Genomic DNA, 13,716 nt, shown 5'->3' with positions numbered 1-13,716 from the left:
GGGAAGGGTTTCCTTTCCACTAAGGATCAGTTGCTGCAGTGGGGTGTTACTGTGGATGGTCATTGTGTTTTCTGTGGCCATTTAGGGACGAGGGACCACCTTTTCTTCTCTTACTCTTTTTCGAAGGATGTCTGAGAGGGTGTCTTGCGTCAGTGTAATTTGACTCGGAATGTCATGGCTTGGGATCAAGAAGTACAGTGGGATCTATCTTTGCTTAAAGGTAAGACCTTTAAACTTAATAAGGGAAGTAGTTAGTATTCAATTGTATATTTTGAGCACACCACACACAAATCCATATCATTTACTCACGTATCGAAAGTACACGAGATTAGTGATACATAATGAAAAACACGCAAGCACACATTGGTTTTCGACGGAGGAAGCAGGGTTTTATTATAGTAGATGCACACAAACAAGCACACACTGCCTGACTCGGACTCTGCGGTGCCCAAGTAGCTATTCAGATCGAAGAGCTGAGTGACTCTTGTTTGGTTTGGAAGTCGGTGCTGTAGTAATTAGAACCTGTGTAAGTGTTACCTTGCACTTCATATACAATACCACTCCCATTATAAAGACTGTCCTTTTGCAAGAACGTGAAAGGAACATCGCACTTGCCTCTTTTCGCAACCAAATCCACCGTCACCTTTGTCATCGGAGGCACTTTAACTGGTGTACAACTTCCACGACCTTGCTTGTCGTCGTGGTCTGTCCCAATCAGATCCAGTCTGAACTTCACCAGATAACTCGATCTTCCCATCTAAAATGATTGGAATGTTAAATTGCAGGGTGGTTTTGGCTCCTACCTTAAGTGAAGCCATCCACTTCCAATACCCACTCCATGTAAAGCTTCACGTTTAATGTATCGGCTTGGCCGGTATAGTTACTAGCAGAATTCCTGGCCACAACAAGGACGGTTTCGTCGTAGACCCTGGCGTTATCGAGATCGTACTTGACGCCGAAAATTTTCCTTCCCAAGACAGGCTCTTCCACCTTCAGCTGGACATCCTTGGTAATGGAGGAGACTTGTGCAGCAAGACAACTCGTGTTTGCGTCGCGGATGCAGAATTTGTTGTTGCCCAAGTTGAGAAGAGCTATTGAGTCGTCGTTAACTTTGACAGGGCGGAACACGGTGTCCATGTTGTTAATGCTGCTAGTGTAATCAGAATCCACCACAATCGAATCCGAATTATGCCTCCAAAATTTAGTGGAAGAATCGGGCTTGATGCGAATGTTACCGTCATTAGTCACGAAAATCTCCATTGTCACATCTGATTCACCAATATCTTTCGATGCAAACTGCAAAGACGGTTGGCCGTTGACATCACGAAGACACAGATACTGACCATCAGTTCCTTTGAACGCCACATACTTTGGAAGAATTACGGATGTGTCCCAATCAATGAGCACGAACAAATCATTGTGAGAATAATCGAAATCTTCAGACACTGCAGACGCTCGCCAAGTTCCGTCTAGTATCCTTAAATATCGTTTCGATTGCACATGCCTGATTCGGACTTCAGATGCCGCATCATCTACAGAGACAATCTTGAACAATGTGCACAACTCGTTGGATCGGTCTTCCTCCGGCTTCTTCGCGGTCACAGTAATCTCGCTGTTGGTGCCAGCAACCCAATATTTGTTAGTTTGACAGCTCCTTATGTGCACTAAGCCATCCGTGCCAGGACTTGTAGCCATCTCCACCTCGAATTTGGCATATGGGCTCAAAATCTGAGTTTCCGAACTTTTGACACACCCGTAGGACTCTCCCTTCTCACGGATAAACCCCAAATATTGGTTGTTCACATTGGATTTCAGCACGATAAAGCTTGCCGAAAAAAAAAACCAGTTGGCAAGCAACTCCCAGTCGAAGACCGTGAAAACAGAATAGGCGTCAGCAGTGGTTCTGCTGGATCCCGTGTCGTCTAAGTACTCCTGTGATTGCACATGCTGAAATCGAAACTTATTTGTTGCAGTGTCAACTGAGATAAACTTGAATAACGTGCATGCCTTCTTCGATCGATCCTCCTCCGGCTTGTCAGCGTTTGCACCATAATAATAAAAACCTTGAGTCTCAGTCCCCGGCCATAAGGGAATAGGAGCATAAAAGAGTCGTTCACAGTATTTGTTGATGTAACAGTTTTTTATGTGCACCAACCCGTCTTGGGCGCTAGAGTTAGCTCTCTGCACCTCAAACTTTGTGCATGGAGTGCGCAAAGCCTGAGTTTCAAAACATTCGGCTCGCCCATTTAAACTCGAAACTCGACAGCTCAAATATTGGTTAGCCCTCTCGGATTTAAGCACGATAAACTTTGGCCAAGTAAATGCCATTTTCACAACCTCTCTCTCTCTCTCTCTTTTACTCTTTAGTTTGAAAGATGATTTCTACCAATTAGCTATGTATTTGCTCTCTATTTATACCCATTTTCTTGATTGCCCTGTTGTGTAAAGATTGTTCCTCCGAATCAGAGATGGATGCTGACAGTAGTATTTCTTGAAAAAATTAAATTTATACATAGTATATGAATTTTCTTTATATTTTATATTGATGATTTAATTTTGTATCCTCTCAAACTTTATAATTCACTATCCTAAATTTTTAGTATGATTTTTTAAAAGTTTATACCCATAATATAAAATTATACGTATGTTCCTGCTCCCGGATAGTAGGTAGAATAAACTAAATCATTCAGCTGCCAACCTTAATGACAAAATTATTAACAAACGTCGATGATTAGCATAATTAGGATTTATATCAACTTGTATTAGGTTTAATTATTTATTATATTGTCTTTACATCAAAGTGGTTCACTCAACCAATCAATTTAGTTACCTTGCAACATTGTTTACTTTTGAATACACCCCTGCATCCCACTCCATTGTTTCCCACTCTTGGAAGGTAATTAAAATTCATGACGATGGGTTGCAACTAGGGATGTCCATTTTACCTAGACTCACGAGTTATTATTCGATCCTATTCGATTCGATATAATATTATAATTATTTTTTATATATTTAAGGATAATTACAATAATACACTTTTTTATTTTTTATTTTTATTTTTATTTTTTATAATTACAATAATACCTATTTTGTTTGTTTTCCCTCTTTTTGTCACCCTTTTTCAGGACAAAGTCGAAAAACCAAAAAAAAAACTTTTCGATACAGTGCATAATCAAATAAAACAATCAAAAAAATTGAAATTGTTCGAACAACAAAAAATGCAGTTTGGTTCGAACAGTGCAGAAATTGAGCACAAAAAAATTTGAACATTGCAATTTTGGTTTGGATGAGCAAAAATATATAGTGCAGAAAACCAGTTTGGTTAAAAAAACATTGAAAGTTTCCAAACAAAGAAGAAAAAAATGAGAAAAGAAAAAAAAAAGTGAATAAAGCTTCGATTGTTTGATCTCTTGTTTTACTTTCTTTAATTTTATCTTCCCTTGATTTTATCTTCCCTTTATTAATCCTTTGGAATGATCTTCTCTTTGTCTTGAATTTTTCACCCAATTTTTGGCCTTTATCCTACCCCGAACCTTAACCCCATTACAACCCTTTTTAAAGACCTCTTGACTAATATATCGTGTTCATATTTGGTAGTGGATATTAGATTTAGTTAAAAGCCAATGGTAATGCTTTGATTAGTTTGGCTTGAGCGATTCTTTTACCTGAAACACTTGAGCGGAATGAGTGAACCAATGTGAGGTACTAAATCTTGCTTCTTTGAGATTAATGAATAATTGGAATGTCATGCTTTGATTTAACCTTCTTTTATTTATGTCTTTGCTTGATTGCTGTTGGATTTTATCATTTGCTTGATTTTGATTTGCTTGGAAGCCGTGGGAATTTTGTGAAATTGAGATAGCAACTTGAGATTTATAATGCATTGATTGAAAATGCTTGAGGACAAGCATTGAATAAGTGAGGAGGAATTTGATGAGTGCTTAAATTCGTTATTGTTTTATTGTTAATTACTCATTTGTCGGTTTATGTTGCTAAGTTGGGTGTTTTCTCTTATTTACGATGTAGGACATAGGATTCTAGAAACTATGCTAAAAAGGATGAATTCTGCAAGTTTTAATTTTTCTGGAATCATGGTTGGACCGGTGGACATGATTTGGGGCATGACTTTGCTGACGTGTATATGAGTTAACATCTTCTAGAAGGTACAATCAACATTTTCGTGAAAACAAAACACTCAGCCGAAAATTCAGACGTGAATTTAGGATTTATCTTTATTTTTAGGATTTATTTCAAACAATTAAGGGAATTATCTTTTGCAATTTATTAGGAATTATCTTTTGCAATTTCTTTACAATTTATCTTTGCATTTATTAGGAATTATCTCTTTGGATTTTTAGGGTTTTGAGGAGACTATAAACACCCCTTGGGGTAAGCCTCAAAACACATATGGAATTCTCTCGTTTTTCTTTCTTCTTGTTTTCTTTATTTTATAAAAGTTTTTACTTTCAAGTTTTTATTTTATTTTTCTTTTAACATGCTAAGTATGATTTCTATCATACTTAGCTAAGTTCTTCATAGCCAAAGGCTGAAGCGATGACTCAATTCCGATCGTGAGAATTGAAAAGCACTACAAACCACTTCGAGTTACATTCTCAGTTTTTTGGAATCAAGGATCTGTAATCGATCATCCTTATATAATCAAAATGCTTTCAAATCAAAAAGTCCTCGTTGGCTTGTTAGTTGTTTCAGTTAACAACTGGGAGGAAGGATCGACTTGTAGCACATTCGACTTTATATGAACACACTTAGCGGAGGTCCGCTATTGGGACCTGAGATCGAATTCGATTCTCAACGAGACACTGTCCCAGTTGGGGTTTTCCAAAGCTTTAAAATTGAGTGACGCTAATAACGATTGTCGTGATTAGACCTCTTAAGGACTTACAATCAAAGATTGTTTTGGATTGTTGGTTTAATTGAGAGAGAAACAAGTTGTAGGGGTTGGGCCCTATAGATTGTAACCGACATGAATCCAATGTGAAAAAATTTATTTCGATGATCGATGAAATTTAAGACAAAGCGAAAGCCGGGGGCTAATTTTTATAATTAGAATTTTAATTCAATTTTATTTCCTTTCAATTTAAGGCTAAATTATTTGACATCAAAATGACGCGTTGTCAGTATCTGACTATCACAGTACCAGACATAACATACGTTGTGGGATTGGTAAGCAGATTTATAGAGAAACCAAAACAAGATCATTGGATTGCATTCAAGAGAATTTTAAGATATGTCAAAAGTACAACTGATCATGGTTTATTTTACAAACACTAAAAAAATCGAAGTTAGTTGGTTATTTTGACAGTGATTATAGGGGAGACTTAGATGATCGAAAGAGTACTTCCGGTTATCTATTTCATATCGGCTTTACAACATTTTCATGATCTTCAAAGAAGCAACAAATGTAGCTCTTTTGACATGTGAAACATAATATATAGCAGCAGCAACATGCACTTGCCAAGCAATTTGGTTAAAGAATATTTTGAGCGAGCAAGACTTTTCACAAGAAGAACCGATAATAATTTATGTCGACAACAAATCTACAATTTCGGTTGCCAAGAATCCCGTCTCCTATAGCCGAAACATACACATTGATACAAAGTATCATTTTATATGAGAGCAGGTGAAGAACAAAAATGTTGAATTAATCTACTATCGAAACGAAGATCAACTAGCAGACATTTTCACTAAGCCATTGAAAGTAGAAATATTCAAAAGACTATCGGAATGAAAATTCAAGTTTGATGGGCAATGATAGAATTTAAACTTGACACTTACCAAGAAAAAAAACAAGTCGTCAGCAACAAATGAAGGTCAACAGCTCAAACATGTGGCAATCAAATTGACGATAAAGCTGGAAACTTCATGTAACACCCTAGACCAATACGACACACAGTCGTCCAACTAGGATGCTACACGGAGCCACCGGAGTAACTGACCAACTTTTACATCTACTTATCTTGCTTTAAAAGATTATTTTTAAAAACCATTTCCATATAAAACATCCATAAAAAGAATTAAAAAGCTTTACATTAGAGAGCTCTCAAAATAAATAAATACATTTCAAAATTAATTACAGACCGACTCTTATATGACTTTACAACTTGATACAACTGAGTTTATAAATATACATGCACTTCAAAAACTCGATGATGTACTCTGATCTGCACTGGATCTGGATCCTGGTCTCTTTATGTCTTCTTGAACTGCTCGATCTACTAACCTGTATACTCGCTATGCTGTCTACTGCTCTTCTCTGCTATGCTTTAGTGAGTATACTTGTATACTCGCTCTCTACTCTATGGTAGACATCATGGTGCAGCTGAGGGGCTATATCTCGGAGCTCACACACCCCTCTAGTCTACTGAGGTTATGGCCCTCGGAATCTTTGCATCGGACACCATACCCTCGACTAACTCACCCCTTGCGAGTGTCAGGCCTCGGCCTTAGTTAATCAGCTTAAAGTGCCTTGCGCACTCCCTAAGGATATATCCGAACTGAAACTATAGTTTCGAATCCGCTAGCTTTTCTAAAGAAACTTGGGTGTCCTGATCATTTTTTGTGCATTCAAACAAGGCTAGTATTATTTAATCCTAATTATTCTCGTTTCTATGCTTGAATTAAACTTTATTATTGTTCTCACTTGTAGTCTTATTTGGAGAGTAATTATAAGCTTTTGGGTAAAACCTCAACTCTTCTTAAAGCTCTCTTGACTTACAGCCCAAAAACACACCTTGGTATCGATACTAGCCTCTCAGAATCGATACCACCCCTTTAGTATCGATACCCTCTTAAAGGTATCGATAATCTAGCTATTTTGCCTTGCAACAAAGATGAAGTATTGATACTCCTATAGGGAATATCGGTATTGGAACCTTGAGTGTCGATACTCCCTTGAGTACCGTTACAAAATGGTATACTGAAATCTGAAAATGCATTCTCGGTATTGATACCAACCCTGTAGTATCGATACTCAAGCGTGAGTATCGATACTCCCTTGAAGACTAAAGCTTTCTATGCTCTGCTGAAGAACAATATTGGTACTGACTCATATAGTACTGATACCCCTTCTCGAGAATGCCCTATTTGGGCTAAAAAATACCACTCAAACCCACTAATTTTCCTACTTTGAGGTTTCTCAATTCTTATTAAGTTTTATATATAGTCTATGAATTTTCTTTATATTTTATATTTTATATTTTATATTGATGATTTAATTTTGTATCCTCTCAAACTTTATAATTCACTATCCTAAATTTTTAGTATGATTTTTTAAAAGTTTATACCCATAATATAAAATTATACGTATGTTCCTGCTCCCGGATAGTAGGTAGAATAAACTAAATCATTCAGCTGCCAACCTTAATGACAAAATTATTAACAAACGTAGATGATTAGCATAATTAGGATTTATATCAACTTGTATTAGGTTTAATTGTATATTATATTTTCTTTACATCAAATTGATTCACTCAACCAATCAATTTAGTTACCTTGCAACATTGTTTACTTTTGAATACACCCTCCATCCCACTCCATTGTTTCCACTCTTTGAAGGTAATTAAAATTCATGACGATGGGTTGCAACTAGGGATGTCCATTTTACCTAGACTCACGAGTTCTGATTCGATCCTATTCGATTCGATATAATATTATAATTATTTTTTATATATTTAAAGATAATTACAATAATACACCTTTTTATTTTATTTTTTTATTAGGCTCGTATATACATCTATGTTTAGATCGGATCTTATCCATATTTTAACCTAAAAATGGGTCGATTTTTGGGTTGAACTTCAGCTCTCCCAAATTATTTTGTCAAGATTCGCCGAAATCGAAGATACAATGAAGCCCGGTAACTATTTTTTATTTTACACCAACAAAAATAGTAGATTGGTCCGTTGAATATTAATGAATATCAAGAAATGTCAACTATTTTTATGTTTAAGCCCTTCATCGAGCTTAAGCATATTATGGACCATTATAGCTCAGGTTATTCGGGTTATGAGTCGTGACGAAATGTAAAAAAATTACACCTGATTAACGTTCTAGATTGATAATATTTACTTATTAATTTTCTTGTATTATGAAATTATTACTACTAATTTGGTTTTGTTTTGCTTATTTTCATCCAGTGGTCTATATTCCAGAATCAGTAGTAAAAGGTTGTTGTTTGCATTTTTTTATTATCCGATCATAGTCGAAGACATGGACACGACACTGGGTATGATGTGGTCTGACGTGACAGTTTCTAGAAGGTCAAGTCAGCATGGGAAAGTTTCTGGAAACAACTAAGTCAGCACAATCTGATGAGAACTTTTATGAAATTTAGTTTTAAGTTTGAAATCAAAATACTTGTAATTATCTTTCAATTTTTAGGATTATTTTGCATTTCAATTTTCATGTTATTTTTAGGATTTGGAAGCCTATAAATACCCAAGGTATGACATGGATATCTTGAATTTTTACTTTGCTACTTTATTTTTATTTTTATAAAAAGCTTTCTTCCTTTTTCATTTCCACTCTACTTTACACTTTTATTGTTTTCGCAAAATATGCTAAGTATGATTTTTATAATGCTTAGCTAATTTTCTTATTTAGTCAAGAGCTAAGAATTACTCAATTCCAAACATGAGAATTCAAAAAAGTACATAATAATTTCGGGTTACATTCTCAATTTTATGGAAAATTAGTTTGGTAATTGACCTTACTTTTAAAAGTCTTAACATTTTTAGTTCAACAATTCGATGGTGGTCTTGATATTGTTCTGATTTAAAGTTGGGAGTAACAATCTACTGGTAGTCAGTTCGACTTTCTGGTAACACACTTAGTGGCGGTCCATTCAAGAACCGAATTTTGAAAAGTGACTTGGGAAGATCGGATACCAAAGAGAAAAGCAAGTTATAAGGGTTAAGTCCTGCAGACTGTAACATGCATGAATCCCGAAGTAAAATTCATTTTGATGATCAAATGGAATCGAAGCAAGGCTAAGCTCAAGGCTTTTTTCTCCATTATTGTTTTCGAATCATTACTTTTATTGTTTTTATTTATTTAATTTTCTTTAATTCTTATTTTACCGAACCCTTTTTATTTATTTATTTTTATTACAGTTTATCTTAATCAAAATCAACGCAACTCTAAATCAGAAATTTCTAACTCATTGTGGATAGACCTTTTCTCCTCTAATACTACTCTCATTCATATTTACTTTATTTAACAGTTCACGACTCCTATCAACACCACACGCGAATCCATATTAATTATTCATGTATCGAAAGTACATGAGATTATCAATATATAATCAATAATAAAAAGCACACAAGCACACACTGACTGACTCGGACTCTGCAATGCCCAAAGTAGTTGCTCAAGTCGAAGAGCTGAGTGATTCTTCTTTGGTTTGAAAGTCGGTGTTGTAGTTAGGGGTGTGCAAAAATACTCGACCCGACAACCCAAACCTAAAAAATTGGGTAATTTTCTAAAAAAAATTATTCGGCTGAGTCGGGTACCCGATCCGACATTTCCCGGGTCGGACCCGGGTCACAAAATTGAATTTTTCCGGGTACCCGGTTAGGGATTTTTTAGGGTAAACTATTTGGTCACTTATATATTATCTAATTTATGTTTTGGACACTTCGATTATTATTTAGGGTAAACTACCTATTTGGTCACTTATATATTATCTAATTTATGTTTTGGTCACTAGGGTAAACTACCTAGTTGTAGTAATTAGAACCAGTGTAAGTGTTCCCTTGCACTTCATATACAAGGCCGTTCCCATTATAAAGACAGTCCTTTTGCAAGAACGTGAAAGGAACATCGCACTTGCCTCTTTTCGCAACCAAATCCACGGTCACCTTTGTCATCGGAGGCCCTTTAACCTGGTCTACAAGTTCGACTACGCTGCTTATCGTTGTGGTCTCTACCCACTCTTTTCGAAAATGAGTGGAACATCAACTCCCATGGTGGCTTTGGCTCCTAACTTCAGTGATGCTTGCCACATCCAAGTGCTGGTCTTGGTGTCTGTATAAGAAAGCTTCACGTCTATTGTTTCGGCTTGATTGGTAAATTAACATTTAATTTTGTAAATTACAATTTGTCCCCTCAACTTTTTTATTGTTAATTTGTTCCCTCACAAACTATTTTGTTAAGATTTGCCACTATGTGTAATGTCTAATAAATATAGATATTGTACCTATTAAGTGGATTCAGTGATAAAAGAGAATGTTGTTCTTCTTAAAGTTTTTGGGTTCGAGCAGCTGCGTTTACAGGGTGTGTTTGCATTGTCAATTGGTTAATAAAATTCTGAACAAATACTACCTTATAATCACCTCATACTATTACAAAAGACACATATAGCCAAGGGTGATCAAAACTCGACTCGCTCGAAAAACCGATTTTTTCGACTCAACTCTACTTGAAAAACTCGACTCGAATTAACTTCGAGTTGTAATTTCACAAACTCGACTCGACTAAAAAAATTCAAGTTCAAATCGAGTTGTAAAATACAACTCGAATAACTCAAAATTTTTAGTAATTAGTAGATTATTTTCAAGTTTGAATCAAAGTTTGAGTTGAGTCCCTCGACTTTGTATGATATATGTAAATCACATATGAAGAAAGTACAAAAAGTTGAGTCCCTCGACTTTGTACGGTATATGTATTGTATATGATTATAAAATACCATTTAAATTAGAATCAAATAATGTCATAATATTGTAAATCTTTATAATTAAATTTAAATAACCAATGAGGTTGGTTCAAGTGGTAAACAGCTTGATATCGCTTAAGCAAAGTCTTAGGTTCGACTCCTTGTGTATGCAAAAAAATCCCCGCTGGGAGACTCACCCAAACTAGGTGTGCAACTCGGATCAATCTAGATTAGTCAAGGTGAAACCTTAGAACTGGAAGGCAACCAAAAAAATTAAATAGAAACTCAAAATTTTTTGACTAGAATGGACTCAACTAGATTGAACGCTCACCCTAACATATAAGTACTAAATTGGTTAAATAGAAAACACTTGTACCATATTTGTAAAAGTCATAAAATAGGGTACCAAATGTGCAATATTTTGTAAATATAGGCACCAAATTTGTTTACAATAAAACACAAGTATCACATTTGTAAAAATAATGAATAATTCAGATATCAAATAGTACATTAAACCTTAAAATAACATAATCAAAAAAAAATTAACGAATGTTTCAAGGTATGAAATCACGTCACTTTTTATTAGGTTCTATTCGTCCCACCGTGTATATATTGGAGTATGAAAGAGTTATTAACAAATAAATTCGAAGATACAATGAATAACAAGAATGTCAACTATTATGTCCTAGGTTCGAACCGCGTTGGCTGGAAATCCTGGAAAAAAGCGGGGGGACAGAGTGGTGGGTTCTTTGAGCTCCTCCGGAGGTTGCCTTGTATGGTCGGGTTCTTTAGCCTGGCCCTGGGAGGTCCTACGTTATCAAAAAAAAATGTCAACTATTTTATGTTGAAGCCCTTCATCAAGCTTAAGCATATTATGGACCATTATGGCTTAGTTTTCCTTTGTGAGTTTGAAACGATTCGGGTTATGAGTCGTGACGAAATGTGGAATATTTAAGTCAATTTTGAGCACACCACACACAAATCCATAGTATTTATTCACGTATCAAAAGTACATGGGATTATCGATACATGATCATTGATAAAACACACACGAGCACACTGGCACACATTGGCTTCGACGATGGAAGCACGGTTTTATTTAACTTAGTAGATGCACATAAGCTGGCCCACACTGCCGCCATAGCTGCTCAAATCGAAGAGCTGAGAGACTCTTCTTTGGTTTGAAAGTCGGTGTTGTAGTAATTAGAACCAGTGTAAGTGTTCCCTGGCACTTCATGTACAAGACCGTTCCCATTATAAAGACAGTCCTTTTGCAAGAACGTGAAAGGAACATCGCACTTGCCTTTTTTCGCAACCAAATCGACCGTTACCTTTGTCATGGGAGGCACTTTAACTTGGTGAACTAGTTCCACTACGGTGCTTGTTGTCGTGGTCTCTCCCCACTCTTTTCCACCCTGGATTTCACCGGACAACTCGATCGACCCTTCGAAAATGAGTGGTAAGTCAAATCCCATGGTGGCTTTGGCTCCTAACTTCAGTGATGCTTGCCACATCCAAGTGCTGGTCTTGATGTCTGTATAAGAAAGCCTTACGTCTAATGTTTCGGCTTGATTGGTATAGTTACTAGCCGAATTCCTGGCCACGTAAAGGACGGTTTCGTCGTAGATCCTGGCGTTATCAAGATCGTACTTGATACCGTAAATTTTCCTTCCCAAGACAGGCTCTTCCACCTGCAGCTGAGCATCCTTGGTAATGGAGGAGGCTTCAGCACTAAGGCAACTCGTCTTTGCGTTGCGAATGCAGAACTTGTTGTTGCCTAAGTTGAGAAGAGCTATTGTGTTGTCATTAACTTTGACGGGGCGGAACACGGTGTCCGTGTTGTTGATGCTGCTAGTGTAATCGGAATCCACCAGAACCAAATCCGATCCACGCCTCCAGAATTTACTGGAAGAAACGGGCTTGATGCGAATGTCCCCATTGTTAGTCATGAAAATCTCCATTGCCACACCCGAATCACCAATATCATCAGATGTAAACTGCAAACTCGGTTTGCCATCGATGTCACGAAGACACAGGTACTGATCATCAGTTCTTTTGAACGCCACAAACTTCGGCAGAACCACCGGAGTATCCCAGTCAATGATCATGAACAAATCACGGGAAGAATCATCGAAATCTTCGGACTCTGCCAACACGCGCCAAGTTTCATCTAATATCCTTAAATATCTTTTCGATTGCACATGCCTGATTCGGACTTTAGACGCCGCGTCGTCGACAGAGATAAGCTTGAACAATGTGCACGACTCCTTGGATTGGTCTTCCTCCTTCTCCTTGGCTCTTGCGGTAATCCCGCTGTTGCCGCCGGCAATCCAATATTTGTTATTTTGACAGCTCCTTATGTGCACCAAGCCATCCATGCCAGGACTTTTAGCGATCTCCACCTCGAATTTGGCATATGGACTCAGAATCCGAGTTTCCGAACATTTGAGATATCCGTAAGACTCTCCCTTCTCACGGATAAAGCCCAAATACTCGTTGTTCGCATCGTATTTGAGCACGATAAACCTCGTCGACGTAAACGCCCAGTCTGCAAGCAACTCCCAGTCGGAGACGGTGAAAAGACAATCGGAAGGGTAGTAGTCTGGATACCCATCTGTTCCGCAATAGCCTAAATATCTCCCTGATTGCACGTGCTGGATACGTATCTCATTTGTTGCAATGTCAACCGAGACAAGCTTGAACAACGTGCATGACTCCTTGGATTGGTCCTCCTCCGGCTTGTCGGCGGTTGCGGCGTAATAAAAGTTGTCGGGGTCATGCGGCACGGGAGGCTCCTTGACTCGTTCGCAGTATTTGTTGAGGCGGCAGTTTTTTATGTGCACCAGGCCATCTTGGGCGCTAGACACCACCTCAAATTTTGTAAATGGAGTGCTCAAAGCCAGAGCTTCCAAGCACCGGAGTTGTACCTTTGAATCGTCTCGGTCGTAGCTCAAATATTGGTTATTCTTCTCGGATTTGAGCACGATGAACTTTGGCGAAGCGAATGCCATTTTCTCTCTTTGATGATCTCTACCAATTACTAT

General features: G+C 37.2%; 1 protein-coding gene across 1 annotated transcript; it reads right to left on the bottom strand.

Moving 5' to 3' along the window:
- Window positions 1-460: 460 nt before the first annotated feature.
- LOC120204799 lies at window positions 461-13,716 on the bottom strand. The gene is made up of 2 exons (XM_039204813.1): window positions 12,004-13,716; window positions 461-643 (listed from the first exon to the last, which is right to left on the bottom strand). Exons 1-2 carry the CDS (start codon window positions 13,681-13,683, stop codon window positions 461-463), a joined length of 1,863 nt encoding a protein of 620 aa, XP_039060744.1. The 5' UTR covers window positions 13,684-13,716.

The sequence above is a fragment of the Hibiscus syriacus genome, unplaced genomic scaffold, assembly GCF_006381635.1.
Source record: "Hibiscus syriacus cultivar Baekdansim isolate YM2019G1 unplaced genomic scaffold, ASM638163v2 tig00011718_pilon, whole genome shotgun sequence".
In the NCBI taxonomy this organism is placed as follows: Eukaryota; Viridiplantae; Streptophyta; class Magnoliopsida; order Malvales; family Malvaceae; genus Hibiscus; species Hibiscus syriacus.
Note: the sequence above shows the minus strand (reverse complement) of the source record. Positions and strands in the feature narration are given on the sequence as shown.